The sequence below is a fragment of the Phascolarctos cinereus genome, unplaced genomic scaffold, assembly GCF_003287225.1.
Source record: "Phascolarctos cinereus isolate Bilbo 61053 unplaced genomic scaffold, phaCin_HiC Scaffold_726;HRSCAF=1367, whole genome shotgun sequence".
NCBI classification, from domain to species: domain Eukaryota; kingdom Metazoa; phylum Chordata; class Mammalia; order Diprotodontia; family Phascolarctidae; genus Phascolarctos; species Phascolarctos cinereus.
In genome coordinates this window covers 143,786,586-143,799,841 of record NW_027556098.1, presented here as the reverse complement: position 1 = coordinate 143,799,841, position 13,256 = coordinate 143,786,586, and the positions used below count along the sequence as shown (strand labels likewise).

The following is a 13,256-nucleotide window of genomic DNA, read 5'->3' as shown; positions in this document are numbered from 1 at the left end:
TCCTTAATTTCTGTTTGTCTCAGTTTCCTCAACTGTAAAATTGGGATAATAATAGCATCTACCTCCCAGGGTTGTTGTGAGAGTCAAATATATTTGTAAAGCACTTGGCAAATCTTAAAGTGCTATATTAATCACAGACTTGGAGACAGAAGGGAACTCCAAGGTCTTATATATATATAGTCCAACCCCATGTAAGAGTGGCCTCACCTTGGCTAGAACTCAGTATAGCCTTAGGCCATAAGATTGCACAGCTCAGGTCTACTGACTACAAAATGTCAGCCATCTTACCTATCCCTGCCCTTGTCTACATTCCAAGCACCTGTATGTCATGCTACTTTACACTTGTGGTTAATTTGTAAAACTGAACTACTATTCATTGATTTAGAGTTTTTATCAATTCCATAAAGGCTGTCATAGCTGCCTTCTTACAGAGACAGCATAGAAAGAGAACTGATCTGGAGTCAGAAGATTGAAGTTCCAGTCACCAACTGAGCTTGACCTTGAGCAAGGCATTTCACATCTTTGGGCCTCAGTTTCCTCAACTGTAAAATTAAGAGGTTCACTAGATAAAAACTAAGGTCTCTTCTAGTTCTGTCTGATCCTGTGATCTGACTTGTGGCCATTGTATGTTCAGTTGGCTAAATGGGCCCTTCCTTTCCCAGTATCTACTGTTCTTTCTCTTTATTTATTTATTCATTAATTTATTTTTGACATGTGTTTTTAAAATTTTTGAGTTCCAAATTCCCTCCCTCCCCAACCCATTGCACCCATAAACAATATGATACCCATTATATGTATGGAGTCATGTAAAACCTATTTCCTGCTATACTTTCTCAATAAATAAATTTACTTTCCCTGTTTTACCAAGGACAAATTATTTTTTAAAGAGTTTTAAAGAACACAGTCCACCATACATCTCTGCCAATCTTATACTCCCCTTCTTTCCTAAGTAACTAATGTTTTCTACTAAGAAAAGTACAATTTGTCATCTATGATAAGAAAAACTCTTCCCTTCAAGTTACTCAACAACTTTAGGCAAGTCTGTTTGCTTCTCCATGCCTGTTCATAATCCAAAACTATTGGTACCTGCCAGTACCACAGGACTTAACTAAGGATAGAGATGATAATGCCACCTAAGCTGCTACATTTCTTACCTTTTAGCTAGGTGGAAGCAAAGCTGAATCCCCCAATGTCAACCAAACTTGTCCTTATACAGGCTAAATGAAACCTGATATTTACCCAGACTCTAGACAACTCTCGATAATAAGCTCTCACCTTAATGGGTGAATATTTCCTCATCTGTAAGATGAAGGGGGTGGAGCATAAGACCTTGGAGTCTCTTCCATCTCTAAGTTTGTGATTAATAATAACACTTTAAGGTTTGCTAATACTTTACAAATACTATCTCGTTTGAGTCTCACAACAATCATGGGATATAGGTGCTAATATTATCCCCCATTTTATAAATGAAGAAACTAAGGAAGAAAGAAGTTAAGTCACTTGCCCAGGGTTCACATAGTAAGTATCCGAGGTCATATTTGAACTCATGTCTTCCTGAGTCCAGGCCCTGGACTCTATCCACTGTACCACCTGGCTGCCTAATCTACTAGTTATGTACAGAAACCCAAGCGAACTTCAGTATTGTGACTGCCAAACACATTTGAAGTTAGCCCAGAATTTCTCGGTTGTTTTTTTTTCCTTTCCCAAATTTCCTAACTTATAAATGGTTAACAAGAAAAATAACATTATAGCATCTCCAACCACAGGGTAAAAACTGTTAGTTTATGATTTTTGCCTCACATAAATGAGCCTTTGCCAGAGCAGGCATACAAATCTTCACCGTGCTGGATCTTTTAAGAGTGTTTCAGGGCCCTCAGAATAATACATGTGTGATTGACATTTACATGCATCTGTATGGAGGGACAGGTGTGACAAAGGCTTGTGTAGGTATAGGTTATGTCATACTTTGATGGAGGGTGGACCTATTACTTGGTCAGTATTGGGAACTTTCAGTGTGAGAACTTCTACCAATGCAGATTATAACTTAAAGCAACTTATAATGAATAATTTATAGTGTTAAATCAGGAGTTCTTAATTTTTCTTTTTCCTTTTGGTCATGGCCCCTTTTGGCAGTCTAGTAAAGAATACAGATCCCTTCTCAAAATAACCTTTTTAAATACATAGGATTACAAAAGAAACCAATTATACTGAAATGCAATTATAATTTAAAAAACAAAAATGATTTCATGGACCCCAGAGTTAGTTTAGTTTAGTTTTCTTAACTACAAGGGTAAGTAACTATATTAGCCCTGTAATACAGTGGCCAGGGGCACTGAAGGTAACATACCCCACAGTAAGATAGGGAGAGGCCTGACTTAGCCCAGATATTGCTGACTACAAGGCCAGTTCCATCTATACTATAATATTTTGCTTGTCTTTTTGTGTTAATGTACAAAAGTGCTCTGAAGTGAAAATAGGGATAAGGATCAGAGAGAGTAGAGGGGCTTTCCTGCAGTTCAGTGACTCCCCAGAATGCATCCCCTATCCTACTACCACTCTCCTTCACATGTCAGACCAGGGCGGGGGTTGGGGGAGGGGGTCAGGTCAGCACCTTCTTTTCCTGTTGTAGACCAAGGTGACCAGTTAGTCTTCGTGAAGTCATCTCCGCAAACATTATTCATGTCTCCAGGTGAAACAGGCTCACTTACGTGTTCTTTACCCTCCTCCCCCAGGAACATCTGACAGACCTCAAAGAGGATTTGGATAAAGATGAATGCAAACAAGAGCCTGAGGTTATTTATGAGACCAACTGTCATTGGGAAGGCTGCGCCAAAGAATACGACACCCAGGAGCAGCTTGTCCATGTAAGTGATGGCGAGGACAGGCCTTTGGCATAAATCAGCCCGGCCACAGCCGGCCAGCCCTTTGTCAGAAGGCTCCAGACAGCACCAGTCCGGGCTTGGGGACTTCCAAATATGCAAAAAAGAATTATGTCATGGAGGCAGTATGACATGGCAGGGATGAACTTGTCTGCAGAAGGGAGACATTGATATGTTCATATTTCATGCTGTTAGCAGCATTTTCAGTGACAGGCTGAGCCAGAACTACCTTCATGTACATGTACACACATATGAATGTCTGTATCAGAATAATTGGAACAGAGGGGAAGGCTGCCTTACCCCCAGGAAAGGACCTGCCTTTAGAAGATGACAGATTTGAGTCACCTGACACTACTGAGCTTCCATGGAAGGCCGCAGGATGAGGGAAGCATTCAGCATCTGGCCTCCTGTTTGATTGTCCTATCTTCTCCATAGGAGATGGTTGGCCATCAAACCCCAAATGGTTTCCCCTTCCTCTTTGGTTTTCCAGTCTGGTGAGACACTGCAGAAATGGTGTTATTCTGAATAAAAGTCCATCTGGCACCATGTTCAGCATCACCACCCCCGCAACACTGATGCCCCAATAAGTCTCTTAAATAGATATTCCCCTTGAAATGAAACTGATCATGATTATTAGGCAGATGTGGCTTTGAAGAAACCCAGGCTGAAGCAACTCCCTTACTGAATGAAATACTCAGACATCTTCAATTATCACTTAGAAGAAACTAGGCTGTTCACCTTCTCCCCAGACCACTTCCAGAAGACTTAATTAATATTTTCTCAGCTCTATTAATTTAAAGCTGTTAGATAGCTAACTTTCCAAGCTTCTAATTTCATAAGATCCCTTTGCTTTTTCTCCTTTCCTTATGAAAACCATAGTTCTTGTTTACCATTTCTTTACAAAGGCTTCATTCCCAAAACCTTGCCCAAGAAGACCAGAACTTCTCAGTAAAGAAATCTTTTCTGTCCCAGAGAGGTATAGGAAAGGTTAACCAATTATGGATCCTACACCTATGAATTATATCTAAACTTCTGAAAATCAAATGCATTTTGGATTTATCCCATACTTTCGTATAGTGGCTTTCCTGTCCACTGTATAAAGTGAGGCTTCCTATTCTTTGCCTAAAATACACTCTCGAAGGTTGTCCCCCATTCCACAGCTTTCAGTCTCCTCTTTCTAGGACTTGTTTGCCTTCTCCCTCTGCCTGGGCTTGAAGCCCTGAGGTCCAGGCTTAAAGTTCTAACGGCATCATGTCTAACCACAGACTTTTTTTTTTGTATTTAGTCAGCAGAGTTATATTTTGCTGAGGAGAGACCCACACTATCATTCACACATCAACCTCATCAGATTTAAAGAAGCTCATCCTCAGAAGGATGGCCATTAGCCAATGATTTTCTTGGACCATAGCAAGTCCTACAGTACTATCTCCTCAGGTGTGAAAGGGACGCAGTCTGCATTTGGTGGAGGAAGTACCCATGATGATGAAATAAGGAATCTTTTGAAATTATTAAAGTCAGCAGAAAAATCCAAGTGAGGGTCAGACACCCAAGGAAATGACCTAAGAGGATATGGGAAATAATCTGAGGTTTTAATATAATTTAGCTCTAGGTTTTTTCCCCCCTCGCTCAGTGTTGTTACCTTTCAGTATTTCAGAAATTCTCCCCATAGATGAGAATAATACAGAGCAGATTTGGTTAACATTTTAAAAAAATACTGAGTTCCTGCCCCATGCAAGGCAATGTGTCAGGTGCTGTAGGAAACAGGGAGAAGTATAAAATACTATCTTTTCCCTTAGGGAGCTTAAAGTGTCGTTGGAGAGACAAGGCACCTGAGAAGGTGATTAACAATAAGGGACAGGACCCAGTGAATAGATAATAAGAGAGAAGAGAGAACATTATTGGCCGGGATGGTTGGAAAGGGCTTCATGGAGAAGGCAGAATTTTTAGCCAATATGAAAGAATGGGCAGATTTGGGTAAACACAGGAAGCCAGCAGAAATTAGTTCCATGTGCTCAAACAGTCAAGATGTAGCTGTGAGAAAATGCAAGGTGAGTTGGAAGGATAGATAAATCAGTTTGGCTACAGGAAAGGGCTTACCTCGAGGGGTTGCTTTTCTCTGTATAATCCTAGTGTCTAGAGTGGATAAATGTCTGACACATAATAGGTGCCTAAAAGTGTTTGTTGATGGATTGATAAAGATGAAAGAATAGGATAGAGATAGTAGAAAGCCTTAGATGTCAGAATTAGAGGGTTAGCTCCCCATATGAGAAATATTCCGCCAGAGACCCTTTAAATGGCAATAGAGAGAAAAGGAAGGGAGAACTATCTTTCCTGATACTTGACAAGACCTCCAGAATTCCCCAGGGCTTCCTAATGGGCAGGCATTGCCCTTCCCATGATAACATGGTGGCCCATTTGCAAAGCTGCATTTTTCTTTGCTTCCAAAAATGGATGATGATTTAACTCAGAGTGGGAACGTGGCACACAGGCATGGGCACTGGGCAGATTATTAACAATTTGTTGCTAAGTAAACCAATAAGAAAAAAATGTTTAAAGTTGTCAAGAAGCATTTTTGTCATTTGAAAGGCTTTAAAAATGGAAAGTGAGGCTAATATGATGAGATTATCTGCCATAGTTCAAAGTGTTATAGATTTCACTTGCCAGGGATGCCCATATTCATATTCATGAAGTTCAGTCCTATACCATAGAAAGCAAGGCTGCTTTTCATTTCTGTTTTTTTTTTCTCTTCACTGAGGCCATAATGCTTTTCAACGCCTATGCTTTCAGTTGGGTAATAATGGAGCTCTGAGTGTGGGCAGGCCCTCCATTCATCCTCTGGGTTGCAAAGTTATAGAAGTTGTAGTCGGGGGAAAGGGGGGTGGGGAGAAAAGGGGAGGGAGAGGATGGAAGGCAGAAAGAAGAAAGAAAAGGAAGGGAGAAAAAGTGGGGGAGGGGGACACAAGGGACAGGCAGAAGAAACTAAGAAAAGGAAGGCGGGAGAGAGAAGAATGAGGGAGAAGGGACTTTAGAAAGCCAATAATTTACTGTTCCTTAATTTCAAGCCAGTATAATTAGATAATATATGTAAAGCACTTTGCAAGCCTTAAAGCACTATATAAATGTTAGCTATTGTCATTATTATCCAGGCATTATCTAGTTGACAACTGAAGTCCCATCTTAGTGGAGAAATGAATTCCTTTTTAAATATAAATTTTTAGTATCTTTTGTTTTCAAATTGCCTTAATTTCCCATGAAATCTTCTCTCTGCCATTCCCAGTGAGCCATCTCATATGAAATAAATTTTAAGAGAAAGAGGAAAAATACAAACAGCAAAATGAATCAATACATCAAAAAAATCTGACAACATATGCAGTGTTCCACATCTGTGGACCCCACCCCCAACCTCAGCAAAGGAGTGCTCTTATTTGGGACAAAACTTGTTGTTTGTAATTTTGCAACATTCATTGTTGTTGTTTGTGACTGCTGTTTTTTCTATTTGCGTTGTTGTAGTCCTTGTATATGTTGTTTTCTTGGATCTGCTTCACTCACCTTGCATCAGTTCATTGCTTCTTTCTCTGTACTCATCATATTTGTCATTTCTTGTAGAACAGTATGCCATCACATTCACATACTTCATTTTAGCCATTCATTTCCAGTGACTGTGCATCTGCTTTGTTTATGGTTCTTTGATGTCACGAAAAAAGCCATAATAAATATTTCGGTATCTTAGGCCTTTCATTTTATCAGCAATCTCTTTGGGATATATACCTAGCAATGGAATCTCTGAGTCAAAGGGTATTGACATTTAATCACTTTATTTGCATAATTCCAAATTGATTTCCAGAATTAACATACTAAAGGAATAAGTTCTTAGTCCAAAAAGAGAAAGAAGAAAAATTATTTATATAGTAGAAGGATAAACTTTCAATGTGAAACTCCTGATGGTATGTGTATGTTAAAGTCTGGGTGGAAATAGGAATAGGAAAAGGAATTTGGTGTGGCAGTGATACCATTCTCACCACCAAGGCAGAAAAATCACTGAATGTTGGTGCAAGAGGTACAGCAGTGCCAGCAAGCTTCTCTCTTTTCTTACATCTTCTCAGTCGTGTAAGTCTGTGGCAAAATTATGAAGCTGACTGAGTCTGTCTTCAGTGTCCCAGGCTCCCCGTTCTGCGCTCTTACCCTTCCCTATACCACCATCTCAAAGCAGTCTACCCAATGCCTTCAGGACCTACCTGATGCTCTGTCCCATTCTCCTTTCCTTCCCCCTACTTGTTCTGATCAAACGATTTGACAAACTCATCCATACTAACGGCTTGTGGGCAATGGACCCTCCCAATGGGATTTATATTTGAACAGGAAACAAAAATTAACTCTAGAAAAGCAGAATTTCAAAAGATTAGGAAGGGTTTTTTTTAAGGGGGAGAACAACGTGGACTAGGGCTCCCTAAAATTACATAAAAGAGGAGGAGGAGGACAACGAGGAAGAGGAAGAAGCTGGGGTGGGAGGAGGAAGGGCCCGTAATAATACGTTGACCTTGTGCACTGCTTTACTGTTTTCAAATTGCTTCCACAGATCTCATCTCACTTGATCTCCTTACTATCATCCTGTAAGGTAGACAAATCAAGTATTATTGTCCATATTGGACATATGAGGAAACTGATGTCTGTGAAAGCGAATTGAATTTCTTAAGGTCATAGTAGCTAGTCACTTGTGGAGACAAAATTTCAGCCTCTTTCCAATACCCTCCTCTGGCTCATGTTAAAGTCAGACTTAATGTAACTCATAATTGTGGGGCAAAATGCTGACCAGAATGAATGATTCCTTGGATTGTGTTTAGGTTATATACAACTGTAACCTCTTTTCTCAGCATGATGGCCTATTCATTGGACATCTCCTGTAACTGTTGGGAGGACAGAAAGACAGTGTTCTCTAAAGCTATAGCAATTAAACTTGAGGAAGTAAACACTAAACTTTAATGGGATAACAACACTCCATGCATTGAAGACAGCAGCCACACCTTAAATAAACAGATCATTAGATTAAAGGCAGAAGGGTTAACAAATCATCAATTTGCTCACCTCCTGCCATCGATGGCCTTTAGCCACAACTTCAAGATTCTCTTGCTCATGTTACAAGAAGACATGCTGAATAACATGGCAGCAGAAGAGAATGCCAAAAGATCACAGGATCTAGGATTTAGAGCTAGAATGGAGTCAGGAAATCAAGTCCACCCTTTTCATTTTACAGATGTTTAAATTCAGAATTTAGGGGCAACTAGGTGGCGCAGTGGGTACAGTACTGGGCACGGAGTTAGGAAGACTCATCTTCCTGAATTCAAATCTGGCCTCCGAGGCTTACTAGCTGTGTGACCCTGGGCAAATCACTTAACCCTCATCTGCCTCAGTTCCCTCATCTGTAAAATGAGCTGGAGAAAGAAATGACAAACCACTCCAGTATCTTTGCCAAGAAAACCCCAAATAGCATCACAAAGAGTTGGACACAACTGGGGGGGTGGGGAACAACTCAACAAAAACAACAGCAAATCAGAGAATTTAAGTGAGTCACACAGAGAGTGAAGACCAGAACCAGGATGAGAATCCATGTATTCTTATTTCCAGTCTAGTTTTGGGGTTTTTTTTTGTACCACAATGAAAAAAGGAAGTAAAACAAAGGAGCATGGGTAGATACTCATGTGTTTTATGGTTTTCCTGTTGAGTATAATCTTGGCTTTGAAATGACAATTGAATTATGGAACATTAGAGCCTAGGATGTAGGTCCAACTCCTTCATTTTATAGATGAGGGAACTGAGTCTCAGAGAAGTGAAATGAATCTATTTGAAAAGGGATAAAAGACTTAAAACAATGAGAGAAAGCTCCAACAGTGACATGTCATGCATCAGGAAGCATAGGAGGTCATGGTGGGGATATTTTCCTAGTCCATGCTCCAGATACTGAGTGGGAGGGAGCTTCTTTTCCCCCACAAAGAAGGACATTGGCACAGGCTATATAGATGAGAAAACTGCACAAATGGTGCCAAGCCCATCATAAAAACTTAATACATTTATGCAGTGAGTTTTTATGTTTGTCTATGTGAATTACAGAATATCCAAGTTGAAGGGGACCACAGAGGCCCCTTCCTGACGTCCTCAGCAAGTAATAATGTGGTTTTTCCTTAAATATCAATAGTGAACATACTACCTACAGAAGGAGTCCATCTCAATTTGGGATATCCTTTATTGTTAAGACACTGTCTCATATCAAACCTGAATCAGTCTCCCTATAATTTCTACCCACTGCTTTCTGTTCTGCTCTCTGGGGCCAAGCAGAAAAATCCCTTTAACACATAACAAACAGCTCTTCTGATAAAGATAGCTATCATTTCCCCAAGTGTTCTCTTCTCCATCCTCAGTTCTTTCAGTTAAACTTTGTGTGACATGGTCTTAAGTGCTTAAACTGGCCTAGTCACCATCTCCTGGACCTGTGCCAGTTTCAATGCCCTTCCTAAATATGGTGCCTAGAAGTGAACAAGGTACTTCATCTGTGGCCTCACTAAAGTAGAAGACAGTTGTGAGAAATGATTATTTCTCTCTTGTATTTAATAACTAATTAGATTAGGTCCAAGGTTTTTCCCCTTTTCTACTTCCTCATCCAGAAATCAATCTGTGGGAAATCTTTCTAAAACATTTACCCAGGGGCAGCTAGGTGGCACAGTAGATAGAGCTCCAGCCTTGGAGTCAGGAGGACCTGAGTTCAAATCCAGCCTTAGACATATGACACTTAATAGCTATGTGACCCTAGCTAAGTCACTCAACCATGACTGCCTCACCATAAAGAAAAAAAAACCCAAAACAAACAAACAAAAAACCATTTACCCAGCTAGGATGGCCAAGATCTAATCAAAGATAGTAAAAGAAATTCTGAGTTTGGACCAATTTGGGCATTCCTGCTCATTGTATTTATATTCAAACAGGTCTGGGAAGTGTTGATTCTCCCTTTTGTCAGACAGGTGATGTGGAAATTGATGTCTCTTTGACCAAGATTTGGGTGACCCAAGTCACATACCCCAAAACGCTCATTGTAATATAACTCACCCTGTCATAATATTCATTCTCTCATTAATTGTTAACCAGTCTGAGTTGATTGCCACCCTCAGGAGCACCTAGTCTTCGAAGGGCATATAAACTGTGAGCCCAGCATCATGAGGGGGTCTTGGTCTAAGAGAGATGGCCAGATGACCAGCTTTTCATTAATAAACATACTGGCATTATTAATAAAATGATTAAATTACCCAGAAATTATGTCTCTTGAACCTTTTTAAATACCACACAATAGAACTGTTATCTCTTGTTTTGGTTTAGTTTTTGGTATGCTGCTCCTAATTGAGTTTAAGGTAAATAGTACTGTTTCTTTTTTAGCTATAATATCATCCTGTTGATTCACCTTGAGTTTATAGTACTTTAAAACATTCAGATCTTTTCTCAATGAACTGATGCATTTAACGAGTGCAACTAATGAGTTGTTTTAAACACAGGTATAGGACTTGAAATGTATCCCTATTAAACTTCTTCGTATTATTCGACCCACCATTCTAACTGGTCAAAAAAAAGTTTTGATTGGACTGGATTTGAGTCATCTTAACCGTCTTCCTTATTTCTTGTAGCACATTAACAATGACCACATTCATGGGGAGAAGAAGGAGTTTGTCTGCCGCTGGCAGGACTGTACCCGGGAGCAAAAGCCGTTCAAGGCTCAGTACATGCTAGTGGTACACATGCGAAGGCACACTGGCGAGAAGCCACACAAGTGCACGGTAAGAAGACTGATGGGCCACGTAGGCAGAGTTTTCCTTTTGCAGTCATACAGTGTAACTAAGATGTTGTAAACTATTTAGGCTTCTTACCTCACTAGAATGTTTTAAATATGTTACTAGAAATTATCTATGCAAAATGTTTTGAGTTTCTGAGAAAATGGAACTAACTAGAAATTAAGAATACCTCTGAACTTTGAAAAAAATCTGTTTTCTAGACTTTTCTTCTTAGAAGCCCCTTGTAGTTTCCCTGGTTGTCCCATTCTTACTGCCGCCTGAGTCATTTCTGTTAAGTCCTCACTGCTGCTGCTCAAATCATCCCCTTTTTCTCCTGTTCAACAATCCATGAACCCACTGAACCTATTACTCATCCTAATCTCTTAAGGATATCTAATGGACTGTGTATCTGTGCAATAAATATATGGAAAATGGAGTACATTTGCCAGTGGTTTTATAGCAACTCATGACAGTGAAGCCATCACATTTAGACCCATCATATTGCTTCCCTCCTCAATGGGTGGGAAAGGGGTGGGAGGGAGGGAAAGGATTGATTGAAAGATATAGAAAATTTGAGATTCCACTGTATTTATTGTTTATTGATTGTAGGGAGAGAGAGAGGGAGACCTTTCACCCTTCAGAAGAAAATACAGTTTTAAAAGTTCTCCAACACTGTATATCCTATGCATGCATCAAAAGTCATTTTAGAATCCCTAATAGCTGCTAACAAAGAGATGACTATTTTAAGTGATCCTCTGATTATCAGTATCAAGTGAGGCATAAAGCAAGAAGACCTGTGCTTTCCAAAACTGCTTACTGCTACCTTGAAGGCTATCTAGCAAAGAATACAGATGGGAAGAGGGATTTCCCAAAGTTGATGAGATACTCCAGATTTTCTTGTTTACAGATGATGTTATACTGATTCCATCAAGTCCCAGAATATGATAGGGCCTCCTTGATGAGATCAGTACCCACTCAGAGATTAAACTCACCATCTACACAGAAAAAACAAAATTGATGAAAAATATTTATTTCCCAGACAATACCATGCAAACAGAGGGGAGGTCCATCAGTACATATTTATTGTACAGTCATGCCAGATGGGCAGAGATTTGAATAAAGGCAAGAGAGTAGATTGCATTTCATCTGAGAAATTGTACAGTGTTCTCAGTGATCCCATGTCTGACACAAAACCCCAATATTTAATGATGTCATTCTCCTGGAAATGTGGCATAGCTAATACAAAAATAAAAAATAAAAAGAAACACAAGGAAAGAGGAAGCAGGTTGCACAAGAGAAGACTGGGGGATGGCTGCTTATTTGATGCCATCATCAACTTCTTGTGGGATTAGCCTGGTTGTGCTACTTTTTAAGAGTACTTCACACTATCTTACAGAAAAATATAGTCCAGGCAAATAAAAAAATATATACCCACATTGGAGTTCTCTGCCCCAAAGGAGATGGAGATGTCATACCTTAGATCAGTAGTGAATGAGTCCCTAGACCTCTCTACCGACATAGCACAACCAATGAAACTAGTGGGGGATGAGCAAGGCTTCGCTCCAATGTGATGATATTGGGGTGGGAGTGGGGAGAGAAAAGGAGTGATGTCATGTGTGACCTGCTTCCTCTCCATAACAACCCTCACATCTCCCAACCTCACCTCATGTTTTTCATTAGTCTAGCACTATCTTGCAATACAACCACCTTCCCCAGGTTCTCTCAGAAGGCTTGAATTCCTCCAAAGTTCCCCTCAGTCTGCTGATGGGGAGGGCTGGAGTGCCCCTTCTTATAGCTCAATTGTGTCTGTGCCACTGAGGTTGTTTCCCCTTCACTGTTTTTGCCCTAAGTGGGGAACAAATCCCTAACTAGGGCTTTGTGGGTAGCCCTTCACCCTCTCAAAGAGGCAGAATGAGAGTTGTCAATAAGGCCTATTGACCAAAGCTTCTGTGTGAGAGACTCTTAGACTGATGTTTACCTTCTCCCCACACATTACTGGTAGCCCTTAGAGCCCCAAAGTCACCTCCTTACAGATGGAGGTGAAGCCAAGCAAGTGTGAGGTTGTCAGTCTGGCCCAGGCATCCTTCTTTACTCTGTGCTCTTTTCCTTTCTCACATTTCCCTGCCACCAGTTTGCTCAGCCCCCTCGTGCTGTCCTGCCCCTTCAGCTGTCCAGAGATCACTTCCCTCCTTTTCCACTAGCTGCCAAAGACCTGCCTCTCTGGGGACTGGCTTACGTTCCAGATTGACCTTTCCTCTTCTCCCTATCAAAAATTTCCACTTGCTCAGGGCTGTGATCTCCCAGCTACCATCTGAGAAAGTATCTCATAGACCAGTTCACACTGAGGTTTAATGAGTGACAACAACTTAAGAGTTCACACTCTAAAAATGGTTATGTTTTAAATTTATTATTTACTGATTTTTAACATTCTTTTCTTTTTAAATTTTGAGTTCCAAATTCTCTCTCTCATTTCACCACCCACTGAGAAGGCATGCAATATGATATCAGTTAAACATGTGAAATCATGCAAAACATATTTCCATATTAGCCATATGTCCAGATAAATGCA

At 40.2% G+C, this 13,256-nt stretch overlaps 1 protein-coding gene across 2 annotated transcripts in view; it reads left to right on the top strand.

The window, feature by feature from the left end:
• GLI2 (GLI family zinc finger 2) overlaps positions 1-13,256 on the top strand; it is a 401,830-nt gene that overhangs the window by 371,331 nt on the left and 17,243 nt on the right. For both annotated transcript variants that reach the window (XM_020963138.2, XM_020963136.2), the window contains 2 exons: positions 2,733-2,864; positions 10,544-10,693. In XM_020963138.2, the coding sequence (XP_020818797.1) occupies positions 2,733-2,864; positions 10,544-10,693 (282 nt within the window). The remainder of the gene's footprint in view (positions 1-2,732; positions 2,865-10,543; positions 10,694-13,256) is intronic.